Source organism: Stegodyphus dumicola, chromosome X1 (genome assembly GCF_044657685.1).
Source record: "Stegodyphus dumicola isolate Sdum_Otavi_A_Nest chromosome X1, ASM4465768v1".
In the NCBI taxonomy this organism is placed as follows: Eukaryota; Metazoa; Arthropoda; class Arachnida; order Araneae; family Eresidae; genus Stegodyphus; species Stegodyphus dumicola.
In genome coordinates, this window is record NC_140780.1 from 103,788,521 (window position 1) to 103,811,833 (window position 23,313).

The 23,313-nt window shown below is 33.3% G+C and overlaps 1 protein-coding gene across 3 annotated transcripts in view; it reads left to right on the top strand.

Moving 5' to 3' along the window:
- Nucleotides 1–23,313, top strand: part of LOC118200033 (isobutyryl-CoA dehydrogenase, mitochondrial-like) — a 127,323-nt gene that overhangs the window by 47,475 nt on the left and 56,535 nt on the right. For all 3 annotated transcript variants that reach the window (XM_085807414.1, XM_085807413.1, XM_085807415.1), the window contains one exon: nucleotides 13,742–13,839. In XM_085807414.1, coding sequence (XP_085663540.1) covers nucleotides 13,742–13,839 — 98 coding nt within the window. The remainder of the gene's footprint in view (nucleotides 1–13,741; nucleotides 13,840–23,313) is intronic.

The window sequence follows — 23,313 nt, forward strand, 5'->3', positions numbered from 1 at the left end:
CGTTTTAGAATCAGTATCATAAATTACATGCCTAAAGTTTTTGGCCTCACCTAGAGATAACGCTCCCAGAGTTACTTTGACAAAGGCACTTAAAGGTGCCATCTTTGGTTAATTCTTCTTGCGTATTTCAAAGGACTTGTGTTTGGTTGTTTACATACTGTGCTGTTTAAAATTTTTCTTTTGTTTTTAACAGTTGTTTAAAACTGAAATGTGAGCTGTGATAAAATATTTTTAAATGGAAGACTCATCACCAATGGATATTAAAATTGAGCTAGATGCTACACTGGGGTTCATTCATTTACAACTGTTAAAACATGGGTTGCAGAATTTAAATGTGGTTGTATAAGCACTCTGGATGTGGAGTATTCTGGATGACCAGAGTCTGCCACTACAGGTAAAATCGTTAGAAAAGTTCACGAAAACATTATGAATGATTCCTGATTCTTGCTGACCTTGGATCAAAAACTGCAGTGCATGATGACATCAGAATAATGTTTATCACTATACGACTCAAACCAAACTGATTTTCTGCGGTGTTTTGTTACTGTGGATGAGACATGGATCCATAATTATACTACAAAGACCAATTAGCAATCAGAACAGTAGAAGCAAATGACAAACTAACACACACACACACACACACAAAAAGTGCACCATTTGCTGGAACAGTTATATCAACAGTTTTTTTTTTTTTTTTTTTTTTTTTTTTTTTTGGACGTTAATGGAATTTTATTATCAAATTATCTAGAAAAAGGCAGGACCATCAATACTGAATATTATGCTAATCTTTTGAATAAATTGCATTCCAAAATCAAAGAAAAAAGACCAGGTCTGGCCAAGAAGAAAGTCTTGTTTGACTAGGACAGTGCTCCCATTCACAAGATTGTCATTGTGATGGGAAAACTTCATGAACTGAAGTTTGAAATTCTTACTCATGCACCATATTCTCTTGATATGGGCTCCTCAAACTACAGCCTCTTCCCCAACCTGAAAAAATTTCTGGCTGGAAGGAAATTCGGTTCTCATACCAAAGTCATCTGAGCAACAAATGCCTACTTTGAGGCCTTAGATGAAAGCTAAGGCCCAAGCGTTGCCGCACCACTGGAGCAAGTGTATATGTTTGGAAGGGGACTATGTTGAAAAATAAAGTAAGCATTAAAAAGATTTTTTTATTATTTTCCTTGTTAGGCAGGAAAATTTTCAACCAACCCTCGTAAAAGGTTCTTAGATTATATTTGAGTAACGCTTTTTGAAGAGATATTAAAAAAAAAAAAAATAGTGACTATGTAAATCTATATGATTGTAGATATCTTGCTACATATGTAAGTATTCATAACTTAATTGCTCACCTTTCAACATTATCTGTATGTGTTAAGGTCAGTTGTCTTTCCTTTATCCTTGCTGTGGGCATGAGCTGTAACACAAAAATGTAAAAGTTAACATAAATCCTTATTCCTTACAGCTAATGATACTTAATATGAAACAAGTTACTACTTCTGGTGCTTATTGGAACTTTAAATACTGTATATTAACTGAATTATAACTTCAGTAACTCTATGTGAAGCTCCGACACTAGCTGGGTCTAACAGACAAAGTGCAACTAACTTTCAACACAGTCTGGCAAATGTCAGGCATTAATGTCTATTCTGATCAGTATCTCTCTCTTAGCAAACAGCTGTGCTGGCAACAGCAAAACTTCTGTTAGTAATCAGTGCTGCTTAAGATTTTATTTGTCATTATTGCCTATGCTGCTTGACATAAAATTTGCATAAATCTATGGACTGAGTGAGTACATAATGAAACAAGGCATAAAAGGAAGAATCAACAAAAACTTGAATGTCACTAACCATCTTCAAAATAAATGGAACTATTATAAGTGTGAAATATAAATAATATAAGTTGAAATTTTGGAGGAGTTTTGTAATTTAATGCTAAATTACCGGATAAATTTACAAAGTAGGTTTTACTCTTGAATTTGTTTAATATTAGATCATGTTTAATAATAATGTATCTTATTTATAGATTTATTTTATTCTAAGATTTTTATTACAAAATTGAAATTTTGGGCATAGATAATTGCTTTAGTTTATTCAGTTTCTTTGCTGATAGTTCCTTAATTTTGCTCATGAATGTTCCTTAAATGTACTTAATTTCAATGGGCAGAAATATGTACGAACCCTCGTTACACTTCAAGTAAAAGTCAAACATGAGTGGATTATCCCAAAGTATGCAAAATAGTTCTTTAATGAAGTTCTAGAATGATGAATATAATTACTCTGCAACGCTATAGAAATAATCTTTACGCCTGTACTAATGTTCTAAAAAAGCTATTGTAATGCAAATTATGTAATGGTTATTATTTTAAATAGTGTTTTTGCTTTTTATTATTGAGAACTGCATAAATAAAAGGCTTCTGTATTTTATATATTTGTTTACTAAAACACCTTTAAATAATATGCTAAACTGATACTAATCTTTCATTTGATGAAAAACAGTGCTTTTGTTGGTTCGTATCAGGTTGAACAGATGTAGATTAAATGTTTGCACAAACCGGGACTTATTTGGATATAAGGCCATTAAAAAAAGATTAAAACTAAAAAAAGGAAGAAAAATTGGAAATATTTTTTTAAAAAAGATCAAAATGAGTTATTTTTTAAATATTTTTAAATGGAGAAATTACTGTTTTTACAGTTTTATCTAAAATGAAAAAATCAAGGTAAAAAGCATATGAAAAGTCATTTTTTATATTTTTTCAAACATTTGTTTACAGAAGATTGCTTTAAAACTTTATAAAGTTTTTTATGTTTTGTGAACATCAGTTAGTGTCCTAACTCTTGGTAAACATTAAGTGAATTATCACTAAACCTAAAATAACAACTGAAACCTGAAAAGGGTGTAAAAGACCCTATATTTAAAACTAAGAAGAACAGAAGACACACCTGTTGCTTATAACTCAGCTAACATTTATGGTGACATAAATCAAATATAATTTAAATCTCATGTAAGCTTGCAGCTGAAGACTACACAAATCAATTTAACACAAAGTTGGCTTACAAATATAACTGGTGTGGAAATTGAATATCGTCAATTATAATGCAAGGCAGAAGACAAATCTAAACTAGAAACTAGCAACCAAGTAAGGTGGCCAGGCAGAACACGCATAATCAGAAAAACCTCTTCTTAAATACATGCAAGTTAATTTGCATTCTGGCACGGAAACAGAAGAAAAAAAGTGACAGTAAAGGTTTAATCATAAAATAGCTGTTTAATGAACATAAAGGAATTCTTAAACAACTGAAATTTTTAATTTTGGGGAACTTAATGTTTTAAACTTCCTTAATTAATTATTTAAGTTTTATAGCTTTAAACTCATTTATTTCTGTACTACCTGCAGAAACAAATTGTGTATATATTTAAAACTTGCCATTCTGATATAATAAAGTATTATTTTTAGTTCTAGTCACAATAAAAAAAAAATATCCAGTATTTTTTTATCAATGAGGAGTTGTTATCAAACATAAATCTTGGCACAAAATGTAGCCTGATATAGTAACAATGCGTTCAGGATACATAGCTTTTTAAAATATAATTGCACATCACAGTTGGATTTAGCTTTAAAACAGCTTCTTGCAAAAGTGAAAAATTGCATCCCTATGGAACTATAAGAAAATTCTTTTTTGCATTTTCTAATGAACATCAAAACAACAGTGTAACCTCAGTAATTTACACAAATGCTTTATGAAAACTTGTCACTTAAAATACTTCATCTTAAAAAAACAATTAACAGGAGTATAATTCAGGCAATATTTTTTTACAATAATAAAATTACAGTATACAGAATACACCAACCAATTCCTGTCAGTTTTCTCTCTGTTACTGGAATATCTCTTATAGTTGTTTGAAGTGAACCTACATCCGCTAGTATCAGAAGGGAAATCTAAGTTATATATTGGGGACACTGGACCTACTTTTGAAAGATAAATTCTTTCTGCATCAGAAATACGATCAAGCCATAGTCATGGATCAGAACTCAAAACCAAAATGACAGGATGATATTCATTCATCTTTCTCCATCTAAGTAAGATGCATTTTCTACCTCTTTCATTTCTTCCTCTTTGTCTTGTTGCTCAACATAATTAGGATATCTGTGTGCTAGAAAACCATGCAGGAATTGCTGTTCATTTGGCAGTTGTTTGATGTTTGGCATTGTGAATGTTTGCTATCACTGATATGCTTACACAAATTTTGGCTGGTTGCAAATTTTGGCTTTGCATTAATGGAAATGCCAAATTTGCAGTTACTGAAATCGTTCACAATAAACTAGTACATGGTTGTTATCCTTCAATTATGGTATGAATTGCATCATTTTTCAGACTGTCATAAGAAGCATTGATTTTTGTGGCTGTCATAAAAGCAGGATCTTTCTTTCCTTTATTTTGTGTGTGTGTGTGTGACAGTCATAAAATCAACAAGCAGCATCTTTTTTGTAATAGTCATAAAAGCAATACCCTGTAGTATATATATTAGTTTACTTTAATATTAAATAAGGAAACTTGTCACCTCTAATTCCTAAAATGTGGCAAAGGCTATCCATATCTTTCTGTTGACATCAGAGAGGCTGCACAGATTTCAGATGTTGGTGGATTTTAGAGCAGCAAGTTTTCAGTCATCTGCTGTAATATTGGTGTTGTTTCAGTCTTTATTGAAAATCATTTCTTTATTAAAACCATCAAATAAAATACATGTTACAAAACATTTTATCTCATACTTTTTCAGTTAACAAATCAGTAACTTGAGCTTTTTTATACTTCATATCAGAAATTCCATTTTTTATTCCTTTTGAGTATGAGCATGAAATGTTCTGATTATAACACTTTCTTCATTTTTTATATTACGAGATTTCCTAGAAAGACAGCTTAGTTGTTATGTTGACATTCTTTGTTTTAAATGAACTGTCAGCTTCATGTCATAACAGTAGCAAATTTATTGTTAATGTTGTTTTTATGCATATTCTATGAATTCAAGTAATTATTTTAATTAATTAATATTTCTTGAGCTGTAAAATTTTGCTTAAAATTTAAAATTATTAAGTTATGTTGGCCTTTCGAATGACAGCACCTTTTTTAAATTATCCATTGTATTGTAAGTATGCTTACCTTGCATTTACTGCCATCATTTATGTAATATTTTGTTTGATGGTTACAGATAATACAGATTTTTGAAAGCATTAAAAAAAAAGATAAAAAAAGTCCTCTGGAGAATAGTGTAATAAATAAGCTGCAATTTATCCGATATGCAGCATCTTAAAGAACTAAGAAACTGTATATAACGTTCAAATAATGTAAGTTAGAAGATTGAATTGATTAAAATTATAGAACCATTTGTTTGCAGAAACATGGAAAACAGTGTTTTGGCTAGGCTTTGTTTAGTTTATTTGATTTTGGCAAAGTACTTTAGTTTATTTGATTTTGGCAAAGGGCTATCTGCCTAAGGAGGGAGATGCGTTTGTGAAGGAGTTTCAAGAGTAAAGTGGCTTTTATCCATCTTACACTTGGGGAAAGCCATAAAATGCACTTCCAGCCTGCTTGTTGGCCAGTATACAAACTCAGGTCTAACTATGAGTGTTCAGTTACTTTACCACTTGGGCCACTGGTAGGCGGCTAATGTTTTATGTAGCCTATATAACAGCACACCTTGGAACTGAAAGAGAAATTGGCTTTGAATGTGGGCTTTGATTATGTCGGTCCATTCTGTTTTCACATGCACTAAAGTTCATCTATCATAGTTGTAGAATGCTGTGCTGAGCCACTCATCTGCTAATCATCAACCAGATGTGTTTTGATTATGTTGGTCCATTCTGTTTTCACATGCACTAAAGTTCATCTATCATAGTTGTAGAATGCTGTGCTGGGCCACTCATCTGCTAATCATCAACCAGATGTGTTTAACACATAGGAGGCATATCAGAACATGCAGGCCAAGGCATGTGGTGGACAATGAAGAATTGTTGAATATTCCATCTTGGTGGTGGTGCATTGTCCCATTGAAACTTGGTCACAGGCTAGCCTTGAAGATAAGGGAGAACAGGCTGCAGAGATGTAGCAGTGACTATTAAATGTGCTTTCAGTATATATTAGGCAGGTGTACAATAACATCCCAGATGATAACATTAGGTGATAGATTAGAAAGACAATGAATGCATAAACCAATGCATTGTGATGATATGATGTCTGTCATCATAATGCTACTGGACTTTGATATTGCTATCATGATGTAGGGAGAATTAAGTTTTGTCCAAATTGACAGTGTAGTGCCATTCAGTGCTTTATTTCAGCTACATATCCCTGTGTTAATTTTCAATAGTAATCGGAACACTAGATGCCTAGCAAGGATTTCCCTACACAGGAAACATCAAATATTACATGCTAACACAGGTTGTGCACATATCCTAATTCTTGCACTAAGGTTCTTTATGCTGTTATGTGTTCCATCACTGCAGTGTGGCTGTCCTCGTTTTTTTATTTTTGGTAGTGTGGCAAGACTAACGCAATCATTTCCTGGCAGTCAGAATGATGCATACTGAAGCTTTCCACATGAAAGAATAGTAGAAAACTCGCAGCCTATTGTTCTCCCTTTTTTATGGTGTTTCTTGATGGCATTACTGCCATGACATACATGATATTGTTGCATGCGTACGGGTTCGTAATAAATTGAATGTTAGATTTTGATAAAAAGTCAATAAAACTTATTCTTATCACAAGAAATAAAACAAAATGCTGAAATTTTTCCTCACAGATATTCGTACATCATCACAATATCACACAGTAGTTATATTATAAACTGCTAAAACATTAAATAGAACACAATTCAAATGTCAGAGAAAGCTAATTCGATCTCGCCATGCATTCGCTACAATTAACAAAAAAACTTAGTAAACAACTGAACTGAGATGTTTTTCTCTGAGTCTTATAAGCTTTCTAATCATGCAGGAGAATATTCTGGTAGTTTCTTGAAGTTTCTGGAAAGCAAAATAGTAAAATTACGAGATATCTATTTATTAAATGTTAAATGCGTGTGCTCCTGTATTTTTACTTTTTCGACGTAGCTTTCTCTTAAAACTCATCATGTGCTGCCTTGCATGGGGAAACAAAACAATTTTAATTATAATTCTACTAAAAATAGCAAATTAAATACGAAATCCATAACAATATACATATGTGATGAAGTGCTGATCATTTGGATGTCCTGTTGAGGTCTGCATATGTTACAAATTTAAAACTGATTTAATGCTTCTTTTGTATTGTTGCATTTTGGATAACCAGCTATGAAAAAATGAGAAGGGACCTCATGTTAAGTTATGCCCAATCCCAATCCAATATAAACAATTTAAAAATTTAATACATTGCATAAAGTACAGTTATTTCTTACAAAAATATATTATGGAAAACTGGGAATGTTGCCGGACGTCATTGAATTGTGCTAGAACTCTGGCTTCTTTTCTCATTTTTTTAAAAATATTTTTATTAAAATAGTACTTTCTGAAGCAAACTTCATTCGAGTATGGTCTTTTGTGTCATATCTGGATTATGTACATTTTATCTGCATTCGTGTTTTATAATACAAAGTCCAAAATTCAGAATCATCAGGACTTCGGCGATTGCAGGTTTTAAATCATTAGTTTAAATTTAGTATGATGACATGCAAAAATTACTAAATTAAAAATATGAAATGATGAAACATTTATGACCTTAAGGGAATCAAAAAAGCTGAATATTTATGTGTTTGTTATATTAAATATTTCTTTCAATGTATGTTGTTTAGTGTGTTTGTTTTTTGTGCTGATACTTTCTCTTTAATTTTACAGAGCGATATCATTTCTTGTTCAATTACAAAGCTCCGTTGTACATGGTCCTGTAATTGCCCTGCAAGGAGTTCCCTTTAAACTCTCATTCAAAATCTTTTCATTCTCAGCATTGGTAGAAATTCTCAGCATTGGAAAAATTTTCTGGATTTAAAACCATACTACAGATTTTGCTGTTTGTTTGTTCATTGATGAGTGGGGCATTGTCATTGCAAGGGAAATATGTTTTATCATCTTCATTTATTATTACTTTGTCACATATCTTTGCAAATTCCATTAATTGGAAATTTTTGCCTTTTGCTTGTGATGTACGAAAATATTTGAATTCGCTGTTATCAACTGGTCGCGGACACTTAGCCAACAACCAATTAACCAACGAGACACTTAACCGATACCAATTAGCCGACAGGGACACGTAGCCAACAGAACATTTAACCGACACGGATACTTAGCTGATAGGACATTTAGCTGACATGGACACTTAGCCAACAGGTCAGTTAGCCGACAAGACAGTTAGCTGACAAGACACTTAGCCGACAAGGACAGTTAGCTGACAGGACATTTGGCTGACACAGAGTTAGCCATCAGGACATTTAGCTATGGGACACTTATCTGTCAAGACATTTATCAACAGGACACTAAGCCGACGGTGACATACCCAATAATTATTCAAACTTACTATCAATTACAAAATTTCTCGACTTCTCCATAAATTCAGTATTTATTTTTCACTATCAGTTAAATTCATTTTTCGATTTTTAAAGATCTCATATGTGCTTTTAATTATTGTGTTAATTTAGTATTGTTTGAAATGTATCTTGCTGTTTGGTTTATAATAGCCAAATTGAAAAAGCGCTGAAATTTCTCATTAGGGAATATGAATTAAATTTCTTTCGGAATTAATTCGTTTACAGGGTGATACAAAACTAGTCCTGATTTCAGAGAATTGTCTAGTTCGTACTTTACTCAAAGATTTAGCAAAAGATGACACTTCCATCTTATACTTTTCTTCAAATCATAAATTTATCATTCAGCCAATGGATATTGGAGTGCTGCTTGTGCTGAAATGTAGATATAAAGTAGCCTTTCTAAAATTTCTGCTAAATTTTCACAGTGGCAAGATGATTAAAGAATTTTTTTAATACTTTAACATACCATCTGTAGCATGGAGCATTGCGAGGTCATGGGAGGACATGTCTGCAAATACTCAAAAAAATACTTAACATAATTTATAGCCAGCCTCCATATTGCATAGTCATGATGGTGATAACGTGTCTGACAGGACATTTAGCCGACATGGACAGTTAGCTGACAAGGACACTTAGACGATAGGACATTTAGCCGACAGGACATTTAGCCGACAGGACATTTGGTTGACACAGAAAGATAGCTGTCAGGACATTTAGCGATGGGACACTTAATTGTTAAGACGTCTAGTTAACAGGATACTAAGCTGATAGTGACGTTTAACTGACACGTACCCAATAATTATTAAAACTAACAATTACAAAATTTCTCGACTTCTCCATAATTTCAATATTTAAGTTATTTTTTTTACTTGTCAGTAAAATTCATTTTTTGATTCTTAAAGATCTCGTGCTTTTAATTATTGTGTTAATTTAGCATTGTTTGATATGTATCATGCTGTTTGGTGTATATTGGCCAAATTGAAAAATCGCTGAAATTTCTCGTCAGGGAATATAAATTAAATTTTGAAAAGAAAAAAGAATTTTTTTAGCTAAGTATGGCGGTCACTTAATTACATTTCAATATGGAATCTTCAAAAATTATCTATAAAGCTTCTTCATTTAATCAACTGGATTCTATCGAACACTTTCACATCATTAATAAATTTTTATATTAATTTTCCAATCTCGCTTTTCCAAATGCTTTCAAATTTCTAATACCTTTACGTTTCATTGTTATTTTACTCATCACATCATGCTATATTCTTTCCCTTATAAAATCGTTTGGCTCCTCCCACTAATAAAATTTCTTTCCCTGTCATGAAAAATCTGAATAATGCAATAAAAATTATTGTTATTCTTGAATTATACATTTTTAGAGAAACATATGGTTGTGAGGGTTAGTTTAGCAAACATATTTTTTGTTATTAAAATCAATTAAAAAAAGTGAATTTTTAAGACAAGCAAGGGTTTAAATTATTTGTGACCTCTATAATTTGCAGTTCATGCTACCATTCTTGAGATAAAAATTCTGTAACATTTTGTTGACCACGCCTCTTGCTTAAAAAACTTACTTAGGTTAATGTTTATAGCCCTAAAGTTGTGCATAATGTTTAATTTAGAAGTAAAATATTCTTTAAAGTTTTGTTTTATTCATAACTGAAGCTGCAGAAGGATGCGGCCACAAACCAAGTAGGGTGGAGCAACGCATCAGATCGTGAAAAGTCACTGTAATGTAGTGCCATCTATCAATGCTAGATTTAACTAGATCAGTCATGTAAATAGATAATATTATGTACAGTCAAAAGTCTTTAATCCAGACGTCCATAATCCGGACCTCAAAGCTACAAACCTTCTGCGCATGCGCATAAGCGTTTATGCATGTGCATAATACGTTTATGCATGCGCGTTTAATGTATAACGAATGGTATAAGCTAAGCTAAAATTATCTAATTATCTATTTCAGTTAATGTTGCAGATTGCGTTGTTCCTTAATTTTCTAACTGGATCCGGCCTGTTATTTTTTGCAGACTGTTAGTGCAATTTTATAAAAGTAAGCTTGAACTTTTGACAATGTCAAAAAGAATTTCCAATTCTAGAGCTGCCAAAGGATCTACAAAGCAAAAGCATGTTTCGATGTGCATCAAACAAAAAGTGGAACTGCTGCAAAAAAACGGATAAAGGCATATCCTTTGATTCTCTAATCATTCCGAAATATGTTTATCAATTTCACGCTGCTCTGCGAAATATGTTCTTAAAACCTTATGCATCGTTTGGATCATATGGAAAATTGCTAACCTCACACAACTACTCGAGGGTCAAAAGTTTGGCTGGGGCCAACATCAATCAGTGTACTGTCATGTTGTATTGGAGTGATTCCCTATCCGGCAGGTGTTTCAAAGTCATACAGAAATCTCAGTCTGTCATGGGCCACCTTGCCGAGCATTCCCGAGCCACCTTGCCACCCGGCCGAATTCAACATCTCGATTAACTGCAAGTCATCAACGTGGTTCAGAGCCACTGCAATCTACACCGATGGTTCCAAAGGAGAATGGGGCACCGGTAGCGGATACTGTGTTCTACATGGGAACCAGAAATAAAGCTTAAGCACCACAACTCAGTTTTTCAGGCTGAACTGGTTGCATTAAAAGCTGCACTTGTCTACGCACTGGAAAATAACTATTCCAGTACATATTCAGACTTAGCCTCTAGCTTCCAGGCAATCCAAGGCACATATAGTAAAAATCCACTCGTCAGAGCCATACAAAAACTCTTACTAAGAACACCAAAATTCTATAGGCCTGAACTCCAGTGGGTACCTGCTCATACCGGAATACTGGGTAATGAAATTGCAGATGCAATAGCCAAAAGAGCAGCAACTGACCTCCACGTTCACACATTTGACATGCCTCTCCCGGGCTCGTTCGTAAAAGCTGATCTCGAGAGAGAATTACTCAAACGTTGGCAACATCTGTGGGAGACAGAGACCACCGGCAGAAGCGTTTACAGATTTTTTCCAAACGTCTGCCGTTTCTAAAAAGTGTCTCGTCTCACTTCACTCAGTATCTAACAGGACATGGTCCCTTCATGACTTACCTGCATCGCTTCAGACGACGCGAAAACTAGCATTGCTCATGCGGGATGGTAGAAGATCCGGACCACTATCTGTTCGCTTGCAAAGAAACCACCAAATATCATCTTAGGCAACCAGTAGCAAACCACATCCATGCATGGGCCGAAGCTACTTCGAAAAATCGCAGTGCATTGAAACGCATATGCGATTGCATAAATATTGCACGCAAAATCTCAGACAGGCTGGAGTAATTCTCAGCTACCATCTTCATCACCAGTACAGCCCCTGAATGCTCTGTACCTGTAATGAACTAATTTTATCTTAAGTTAGCTTATTCGGCTTTTCTTATTCCCTGTATATACTATTTATCTCCTTGAACTGTAAACCCTGACTTATGAACCTTGAACTATGTATATTGCCTTATTTTATGTATTGTTTTCACTGTTTTGCCTTTTTTTATTTTATGTATTATTTCGCTTTTTAGTATATTACTTCTTATTATTTTTAGTGTTGCTATTTAGTTTTTAGCCCTATTTTAGATATTACTTTTACTGTTTATCAGTTACTTTGTTAATTTCTCATATATTCCACTGTACTCATTTATTGTTAACATTGTGGATGTCTTTTGTAACCATCTATCCATAACTCTGTAAATATGTAACTGAAATTGATCTTCTCACCCTTCTTTCATCACTGCACTATTGTCTCTTATTTGTTTGCACTGCCCCCAGCACTCGTCTTGAGCACAATATGTATATATAAGTGTGTTATGTTGGTCAAGTTATTTCTGTCAGCGGAGCTGCCTGGCCGATATGCTAACTACTCAGTGGTCAGGCTGCCTCGCTGTCGGTGGAAAGAAAGAAAGAAAGTCTGTCATGGGAAAAATTGCTTTTACGGCACACTTTTTCTTGAAAATTATGTTCTTCACTCCTAGACTTAGTTAAGAAAATAAAATCTAAGCAAAAAAGTCTGCTGGCAGTCCAGAATTCCATATATTAGATAATTCCCGGTATTGAAAGTCCATATTTCAGACTTTGTAGGTATGTTGTTTGTTCTGTCCCAATGTAATGTTCTAAAAATTAAACTTTTCATATGTTTGGAAAAGTTTCATCATAGATCCATTATTATCATGATGATAGTTATCATCATTGGACTATATTTTTATGTATTTAAATACACATATTGCTTCAGAAGGAATGCAGTACTGACTGTTTCTTGAACAATTATCTTGGTGTTTTAGAGGGCCCATGATTCCAGTTTAAGAAATTTAAATAGACTTTCAGAGTTAATAATATTTTGCTATATATATATATATATATATATATCAGAGCATATCAGACTGTAGTTAAGTGACACCTGTTACTAAAATTATAAAAAATTAAAATTTGAATATGCACACTCAAAAAATGTTATAATTAGTAATTTGTTTCTAATTCTATTGTTCTAAATTTATATGATAAATTTGTAGTGCTTTTATAGGGAGAAAAGTGTACTAGTTCTGTAATGTGCAGATTGTCCTTTTTATAAGTACCAGTATTAAGTCACTTAAAACAGTATCCTCTAAGCAGAAAGGAAGGCCAAGCATTGATTTTATGGGCCTTATAAAAACTGAATTAGTGAGACAAAAGATTTCAAATTCTAGCAATTTTACAAATATATATCTGATTGAATAATTTTGAATGACTAAAAGTGTCTTTCAGAAATTTGTGCCTAAGAGATGTAGATGGTATTTAAATATTTGATTTTCAAAGCTTTGATACATAATTGTCTTTAGCAATATTTGTAAGTATCTTCAAATATTTTAAATGATACTATCTCTTATTTTTGGCCATATAAGCATCCACTCAAATATATTATAAAACAGATTTTCATTATGGGTATTTTTTCAATCTCTGATATTTTCACTGGGGCCATTATAAATGTTTTTAAGTTTGAATATTTTATTTTTTGTGAAATATGTATTTTTCTGCAAATAATTATTTATTTACAAGCTATTTTGTCATACAATCTGTTTTGAAATATTGTACATGTGCCAGTTTTATTTTGTACACATTGTAATGCCATACTGTTTGTGTTACCTTTTATAAGCTATATGATATTCATTTATTTATTTTGGCTCAGCATCCTGTTCCTTAGGTGCAGCTTATTCAAGTTTAGAAATAGCATCTGAGTATGTCAAAACAAGAAAACAATTTGGAAAATCTCTTTCTGAGTTTCAAGTAAGATTTACTATCTAACATATTTTTTCCCCTAAATTCAGTAGTAGTAAAAACGGAAATTAATATACAGCGTTTTATAATGTAAAAGATAAATAAATATTTTTGTTGAAATTTTTCACTCTCACAAATAGTTGGGGTTTACTCTTCCAGTACTTAGGTATTAGTGCAATCACTTTAGTAGATGTCACCAAATTTTCAGAATGTACCAAACTTTGGAATCCATGTACATAACAATTCTTTAGCTGTAAAAAAAAAAAGGGGGTTTGTATGCATTGTCTTTCTTTATTGTATTGAGTTCCAACAGTCTTTTTTTTTAAACAAGCCAACTTATTTTTTCTTTTCTGTTAATTTTAAAATATCTTATTGAGTTAGGCTGCAATGAGAGAAATCGTGGCAAAATTTCTGCAGGAATATAGTATTTTGTATAAAATCACTAAGTTATCTTTTATTTTTATTCTTATAAAAATTTATTAACTTTTTATGTTACAATTGGTTTAATGTATAAGATTCCTTCAGCACTCTGTGGAAAATGAAGTGATACATCTTTCATTAGAAAGTTGTAATTTTACTTCGCTTAGAAAGTGTAAGTCAGAGCCATGGCTACAATTTTTTTTTCATCTGAGGAAAAGTGGTAAGTGCATTCCTCTGTGTATAATGCAAAGTGTCTGGCTGCTTGATGACCTTACCACCACTACCAAAAAAAAGGAAGAAAGAAATTTAAATAAATAAATAAAAAAAAATAATAAAGAACTGTATTATATACACTCAAAGTTTGTATTCATTAGATAACTGTTTCAAATAATACCATTATTCTTACAGTAATGTTTAATCATTGCTTCTGATGTTCAGAAAAATGTCACATATAATGCATTACAGTTTTGAAATGAAAAATATTAAAAGTTTCCACTATGATAAAAGGCTTATAAAATTGAAGAAATATTAAGAGTAATTTAATTAATATAAAAAGTATTGCAACAGTTTTTAAGCATATTTAAAAGCTTTCTTTTTTGTGATGCAAAACCATCAATAATGTTTGCAAAATTTACTTGATCACTTAATTAATGTTCAATAGGAAGAATGGCCATGTTTGAAAAATTTTTTGGACCAAATGAAGATGTTATGCATTTTGTATTACATTTTCAGAAGCTGTTTTGGCAACATTAAAAATGGTCTTAATGCTGCTTCCAAATTCAAATACAATTATACTGAAATACACTCCTTTGCAAAAAAATCGAAGCACCAAGAAGGACTTTTGCAATCGGGATGAAATTTAGTATGCAAAAACAACTTGATCGAACATGCAAATGATCCTAGTTTCAAGGCAAACGAACAGGAATTGGGATCATAGCACACATTTCTAGTGTGCAATTTGCAAAGTATAAAACCAATAATGGAGGCAGAAGTTTTATACCATTACAACGATATCGAAAACCTTACAAACAACTAAATGACTTTGAACATGGCCGCATTGTAGTGTTGCATGAAGCTGGGTGGTCATACCGATCAATAGCCCGCCACCTGCAGCATACAGACACTGCTGTGCAAAGATGTTGGCAACAATGGTTGCTACAAGGAAATTGCCGAAAAAATGAAGGCTCTGGAAGACCAAGGAGCACAAATGCGAGGCAAGATAGGATGATTGTTTGCCAGGCCCGAACCACCCCAACGGTATCGTTGTCGACTATTCACACTACAGCCACGTCTATACCTCCCGTGGTGCCGTCCACTATCTCACGCCGCTTGTCTGAGGCAGGTTTCTGCTCACAGAGCCTTTAAACCTTTCAGGACGGGCGTCCAATATATACGCATTCCCTAAGAACGTCTCTTACAGCCGGCGCCCCATCCCCGCATCGCTAGAGATTGCATTCAGAGGACGGGTGATGCGTATACGTATTTTAAGCTGGAACATTTTTTCTGAAGGCCACTAGATGGCATCCTATGTCCATTACTTTTGAAATGAACACAGTTTTAAGTTCCTGACCTTGAGTTTGATATATTCTGCTTGACTTTGGTATTTTACTCATCAGCTCTTTCAAGGCTGGGGGGAAGGGAAAATGTAAACAGAGGTGAGCTCTTTAAATCGCTGCGTGCTAATGAAAACATTCACGTGTCTGATTTATATCCAATTCCTTTTTTTATTCTATTTTCTCCTTTACTATATATGGTCTTTTAGGGTTAGTATGTGGAGTATTGTTACGTTTTGCATTGCCCTTCAGATATATTTCCGTTTCTGCTCTTTTTATTTCGGAAAGCCTCAACTCCAGTCTATTATAGTGGAAAGGCGCTATTTATCAGAGGAAGAATACCCTCGTATGGTCAATGAACCATTTATTACTGCAGATGAGAGTGATGATTCATTTTCTAAAGAGTTAGAAAGTGACACTTTTTCTAAGAATTAGAAATTGATACTTCTCCATACTTCGGGATTTACCACAGACTTCATTTTAAATTTTTTTACTTCTTACTGTAAATAGTCTTTATTGTGTTGTTTTATTAATTTAAAACTTTATTGATGGATTTTATCAATTAAAACTTTGGAATAATTTGAATAGCGCTTCCGAAAATTATTTTACAAGACAAGCAATTTTTAAGTTTATTTTCATGTAAAATAAAGAAAAAAACGTTATTAAGTGCTAATTTTAACATATATAAGAGCTCAAGTAATAATCTAAAAGACTACAAAAAATTACTCTGCTAGAAGCAAAACTTTTTTTTTCTGATCTTTTTTTATAAAATTAGGCTTAGTGATGCAAAACCTCCATCCTGTACTGTGACTGCCTTCGATTCCCTTCCGTCCCGCACGAGCGTCTTAAACACGTCTTAAGTGCGCCGTCGCGAAAAGGTTAAAACGTTTGCCTTTGACACCACAACATTGGTGGAGTTGTCTGGATGGGTGTCGCAGCTGATCTTCTTGGCTGCCATCAGACTGGCATCGTATAGTGTTCAGCGATGAATCCTGCTTCACTCTTGAAGCAGATGACCACTGTGTTCATGTCTGGAGGCGACAGGGCCAGCGGTCCCAATCAGCCTTTGTTTTACAAAGGCATACAGCCATAACCCCGGTCTGATGGTGTGGGGCGCTATTTCTTATGACAGCAGGTCATCTTTAGTCATCCTCCGTACATTTTTAACAGCCCAATGATACGTTGATGCCATCCTGCGGCCGATTGCATTGCCCTTCATGGCACGTCATGCTGGGGCCATTTTCCAACTAGATAATGCCAGGCCACATACTGCTCGCATATCTCTTTACTACCTCCATGCGGTTGATACTCTTCCCTGGCCAGCAAGGTCACCAGACCTTTCACCAATTGAGCATGTCTGGGGCATAGTAAACCGCGAGATTCGGGCACCACAAAATATCGCAGATCTGGAGCGACAACTGATGAATGCCTGGCAGAATGTGTTGCAGGATGCAGGATGACATTAGGAACCTGTACCACTCCTTGCCTTGACGAATTCAAGCATGCATTGCCGCCAAGGGCGGTTCGACCAACTACTAATTTGAACACTCAATGGGTGATTGTGAGCCATGAACAGGTGCTATGACCTTGATTTTTTTAATCATTTTAGTATCTGTTTATGAGCTATACACATATTCAGTCTCATCAAAAACAACTATATCAAAAACATCAAAAACATCCTTATAGCAAAAACATCCTTATAGTCAAAAACATCCTTATAGTCTCATCAAAAACATCCTTATAGCAAAAACATCCTTATAGTCAAAAACATCCTTGTAGTCTCATCAAAAACATCCTTATAGCGCTTTGATTTTTTTTTTTTTTTTTTTTTTTTTTGTAAAAGACTGTATATTCATCAATTATTTTTATAAGATCTAAGCTTATAGATCCTTTAGTATCTGGAATTATTGAAATAGCCTCGTATTTAAAACTAGATTAGGGGTTTTCAACCCGGGAGGGGGATTTCATAGCTCTGAGGAAGGGAGAATGTGGTCAGCGTTTTATTTATTAGCTAAATATTTAATTTTAGTTTATGGATATTTAAAAAAAAAAAAAAAAAACTACTTTTATTCAAATTTTTTTTCAAACTACTATTTATCAGCATTCTCTATATTTTCCCTTGTTTAATTTATAAAACAGATTAAAAAATAATCTAAATTTAAAAAAAATGTATTTTTTGAGTTTTGAAAGGAAGGGGTTAGGAATGCTTGTTTAACAGTGGAGAAATAGTTGCATGGGGCCAAGAAGGTTGAAAACCACTGAATTAAATATTTCTGATTACATGTTTCAATCATTTAAATCATTGAGTTATATAAACTGTTGCTTTTACATTTCTTCAAAATCTAGTGACATTAATTTTTAACCGATTAGAAACTAAAATTAAATTTTTGATATCTTCATGTCAGCTGCATGATTAGAATATCTAACACTTTTGCTAATTTCTGCTATGAAGAAATATTTTTCTAAAATTTCTTTCTCTTTTTCTTATCAGTACTCGACAATTTGATATACAGTGCAAAGTTCATAATCCGGACTCATCGGGACTTCGGCAATTCCAGATTAGGGTTTTTTCTGGATTATAGATCATCAGTTTAAATCTGGTAAGATGGCATGCAGAAATTATGCAATTAAAAATATGAAACTGTAATTTATGAAATAAAGAGCAATTATGATCTAAAGGGTATCAAAATTTACAAAAAAAAGCTTATTTTTTATTTGTTTACTTTATTAAACATTTCTTTCAATGTAAGTTATTTAAGTTTCTTCGTTTTTTGTGCGAATATTTTCTCTTTAATTCTATAAACAGACATAATTTCTTGTTCAGTTACAAAGTTCCACTGTTCAAGTCCTGTAATTGCTGTGTCGAAAATACCGACTAACTTGTCAGTCGAAATTTTTTCGTTTTGAATAACCTCTCTGTTACCTTCTTCACTATCAGAAGCAGTATATCGGAAGTGGTACATTGAAACATGCTTTCGCTTTGTAGATCCTTTGGCAGCTTCAGAATTGGAAACTCATTTTGACATAATTGAAAGTTCAAGCTTAATTTTTATAAAATTGCTCTAAGAGTCTGCAAAAAAATAATAAGCTGGATCCAATTAGAAGATTAAGGAACAGCACAATCTGCAACATTAACTGAAATGCCTTAGTAAAGATAATTTTAGCCTACCTTAACCGTCCGTTATACATTAAATGCGCAGGCGTAACACATACAAAAAAAAAAAGTTTGTGTCTTTGCGGTCCGGATTATAGATCATTCTGGATAATGGACGTCCAGATTACGGACTTTGTTCTGTATTAACCTTTCTTTAAATTCATTTGATATATTTATTTGTAGCTAAAGCTAAATTTGTGCAATTTTTAAGAATAATTCTGGAGATATTTTCTCCCCTCTGCTACAAAGAAAGGCAGTTCCTCTATTAAGCGAGCAGTTTTATAGACAGTTATAATTCTTCATTGCAGAGTTTTATTCTGTTTCTTATAGTATTAAATTTCGTGCATTAACACACCTAAAAATTTTTAATTTGCTTCAAAATGCTATTTCTTTCATCTCACTGAAATAATGTATGATCTGTTGCCTTGATGTTCAACAACCGATGTACTTTGATTTCTTGTTGATACAGTTTTTTGACAGCATGTATTCTTTATGCCTATCCATGTGTATTCTGAATACAAGAACACTATTATAAAGGGTAAGAATAATACGATTGATTAATTGATGACTCATAGGCAACAAACACTATGACATACATCTCACTTTAACCTATGTTGTCCTGTAACAGAAAAATCCCATACTATAATACAAGCTGTGATTGATTGTAAAAAGTGTGCATTATATATCTGCCAAATTTAATTATGAATGCCCCAAATCCCCAAAAACTCTTAATTTAAAATAATAATTGTATGCAGACTTTAACACTGATGTAAATTGAATATGATTTTCATTTTGAAACCATTTCACTCTCTTAATATTATCCTAATGTATTTCCATTGCTGGTTCAATTCTGTTATGTGCTGTGAATTTTATCACTTCTTTATTTAACTTTTTTTATACCCTTGACATAGATCAATGTATAATTCTTTCCAATATGTTAAGTAAAACTTTGGACAGTTTTCTTAGAATATTTAGCCCACTTGCATGCAAGTGGTAAACTTCGCTGAACACTGAATTAATATAGATAATTTCCAATCTGGGTTCGATTCCAGGCAAACAGCCTGGCTGCATGGGCATTTTCATGGTTTTCCTCACATGTAATGTGCATAAGAAGCAGTTTTCCATAGAAAGCCCTCCCCTTAGGCAGATAGCCCTTGCATGCTTTGCCATAATTTAATATTCCAAAACCAACACCAAACCTTAGATTGTTCTCGATCAAAGCATTTGTCCTAAAGCAAATAGCCCCGCTTCCTTTGCTGTAACAATAAGTACTGTTGTACTTATCTATAAACCAGATTTATATTTATGCATTTTCATCAGTCAAATAAATTTCTTTTCCAAGAAAGGCTTATCAGCTTGAACAGAAAATCAAGCTCAAATAAGCTAACTAATATTTTATGTGGCAACTTACACTAATTTAAAAATATAGAAGGGCATCAGATAATTTTATTTATCATTCTCATCGTATCCATACAATATATGCACAGTTTTTTAAATTAAGAGGATTTAATGGTGTTTTATGCTTTGTCTTTACGTTTACCCTGTCTTATAAGTCAGCTCAAAGAGCTTCAGTGTGTTAAATTTCATAAACATGACAGGTGTGTGTGTGGCTAATTTTTATTCTCAGCTATAAACAAGGTTTCTATCTGATTTTCTAACTGATTTTGATACTTAATTTGAGATTATTTTATTGTTAAATCAAGAGCAGTATCATGTTCACTTGCTGCTCTCTCTCTTAATGTTTCAGTCTTTTTGAAACTAAATTTTTAAAAATTTCGTGAGTGAAAAGCATACTCTTTTTAATGTATTTTTATATGAGTTGCATTCAGATCAACAGAAGGAAACTAAACTTGTATGGCATATTCATTTTTGTGAATTGTATTAAAATTAGCTAAAACAGTTTGTCTGAAATCTTTCCTTGAAAATTTAAATTCTAAACCTACTTTTTTGATTTCTTTGATGCTTAGCACTTCATTTTATTTTTTATAACCAACAGAAAAAACTCGGATCCCCCCCCCAAAAAAAAGGTGTCATGTCCTTCCTAATTTGTTTACACTGCAGTCTTGCCAAAGAATGAGGAGACTATTTGCCAATTCATTTATGCCATCAAGCAGATAATTGCTTGAGAAATATTGTAAACAAAACTAATTATACAATTCTGCCATAAATTAAGTGTGTATACAACAAAACAGAACCTTGAACCATGCATCTCATTCAATGGCAAATTTTCTCTCGATCCATACTCATTTAATGGACTGTAGATTAGCTCTAGTTAAATGAAAGTAGTAAGGAATTATTAATGATGGCAGCAATGGTGCTTTCTAGGATAGTTTGTTTCATGCAGCTCAATACATTAGTGTCATTAGTATAGACAAGTGGAAACTGACTTCAGTTCATTAGTTCAAATAACAAATTTTAATGTTAGAAAACAATATATATTATATATAGAGAGACAGAGTATTGTGAAACTTCAATGTTATTAATTCGTTTGTTCAGCTGGCTTGTTTAATTTTCAATTCTATGATACTTTTTGATGTGAAAATTAAAATTAAATACCATAAAATGAATTTCTGATTTTTTAAAATAAATTTGTAAATTTCTGTAGCAAATAATTCATTGCACGTGTAGTATGTGAAAGGAATAGTGAAATCATCTGCCATCTGTAGAATACTTCATATGTATGCTTATACGAAGCTTCATAGGTGTGCTTTAGAGCAGTATTTCTCACCCTTTTTCTACTCATATACCCCTTGACCTATCATCACGGATCTACTTATCCCAACCTCATTCTCACTCCCTTTATGCATAATTATTAACATACAAGTACAGTAATAATATTATAACACAAAGGCCTTTTTAGTTTTACTAGCTATGGGAAAATGGTGTATTTTGGTAATTATACACATTTAATTAAATTTTAAAAGTTATATAAGCACAATTAATGGGAACCTTGAGGCTCTTTGGTAGCACTCAGTAATTTAAAAACGAGATCAGAAAATGACAAACACTATCTCAAGTTCGAACCTATGCTCGAAAATCTGTTCCTTTGCTTATTTAAGTGTGCGTAGGATGAGAAATCCCTCTCCACTGTTACAGTCCTTGTAAATGGTAGCAGAATAGTGGTTGCCTTGCTAAATAGTTCAGGATATTCCTTCTTCAAGTCAGTCTAGAGAGAGATGAGGAATTTATTTTGAAATTTAGCTTAAGTGAATAATCTGTTTTCAGTTCAATCGACTTCTCTTTTTCTTGAACTGATAAAGATGCACACTAGAAACGCGTTTCTCTGGAAGAGAATGCAATCCAGTGGTCATCTCTTCAATGTTTGGGAAAATATTTTTTGGAAGCTGCTTTCAGTCCATACAGATACTGTGTTATTTTCCGCTTAATTTCTTGAGAAACACGAAGATCCATTTCAGAGAGAAATATTGGGCAATAAATATTTTAGAAACATCAGGTTGATTGGCCTCAAAACATAACTTCCAAAATTCTACTTTTTAAAGAGAATACTCTATTTTATCAGTAACTTTATATACAGGGTGTCCTGTAAATGTTGTAATAAACTTCTGAGGGAGGTAGGGCATATCATAAGGACTAGGAATTGCATAGGAACCCCTGCCCAGAAACGTCATTGTACGCTGCCAGAGTGTGTTGTACAGGAGATTGCTATTGGAAACTGAGGATTGTCTCATTCAAGTGGTAGGCTACATATCAAGAGCATGGAACACTATACGAATGCAGAGTTTGTGAAGAATGTGGTTCCAACATGATTGGGTGCCTGCTCGTTTTGGACTGGCTGTTCATAGACATTTGAACAGATCATTCCTGCATTGATGAATTGGGCGTGGTGGACCAGTTCCCTGGCCCCAAGCTGACCGGATTTATCTAGCATTGATTTCTTTTTCTGGAGAGCCATCAAAAGTGTTGTGTATCACAATACTGTTGTGTTTGAAATGTATCTCGTGGCAAGACTCGCCTGTGCAGCTGCTACAATCAAAGGAACTGCCAGTGTATTTGAACATGTCCGGCAATCAATGATCTGTCAGTGCCAGGCATGTTTGGCATCTTATCGTACAAACTTGGAGCATTTGTTATAAAATTCAAGCTTTTGTACATGATCTGCATCCATATGCAATAAATCTTTCAATCTCCTTTGTTTCCTTTTCCATCTTCTACCTCTGCTACCACTTACCCCCGACACTTCCAGGCATGGGTCTAATGAAATTCTTAATCCTTATGATGTGTCCTACCTTGCCCAGAAGAGTTTTGTCTCAAAATTTGCTGGACGCCCTGTATAGTTACTGCACTGCTCTGAAAGGCCAAACACAACAGTATTGTGATACACAACACTTTTGATGG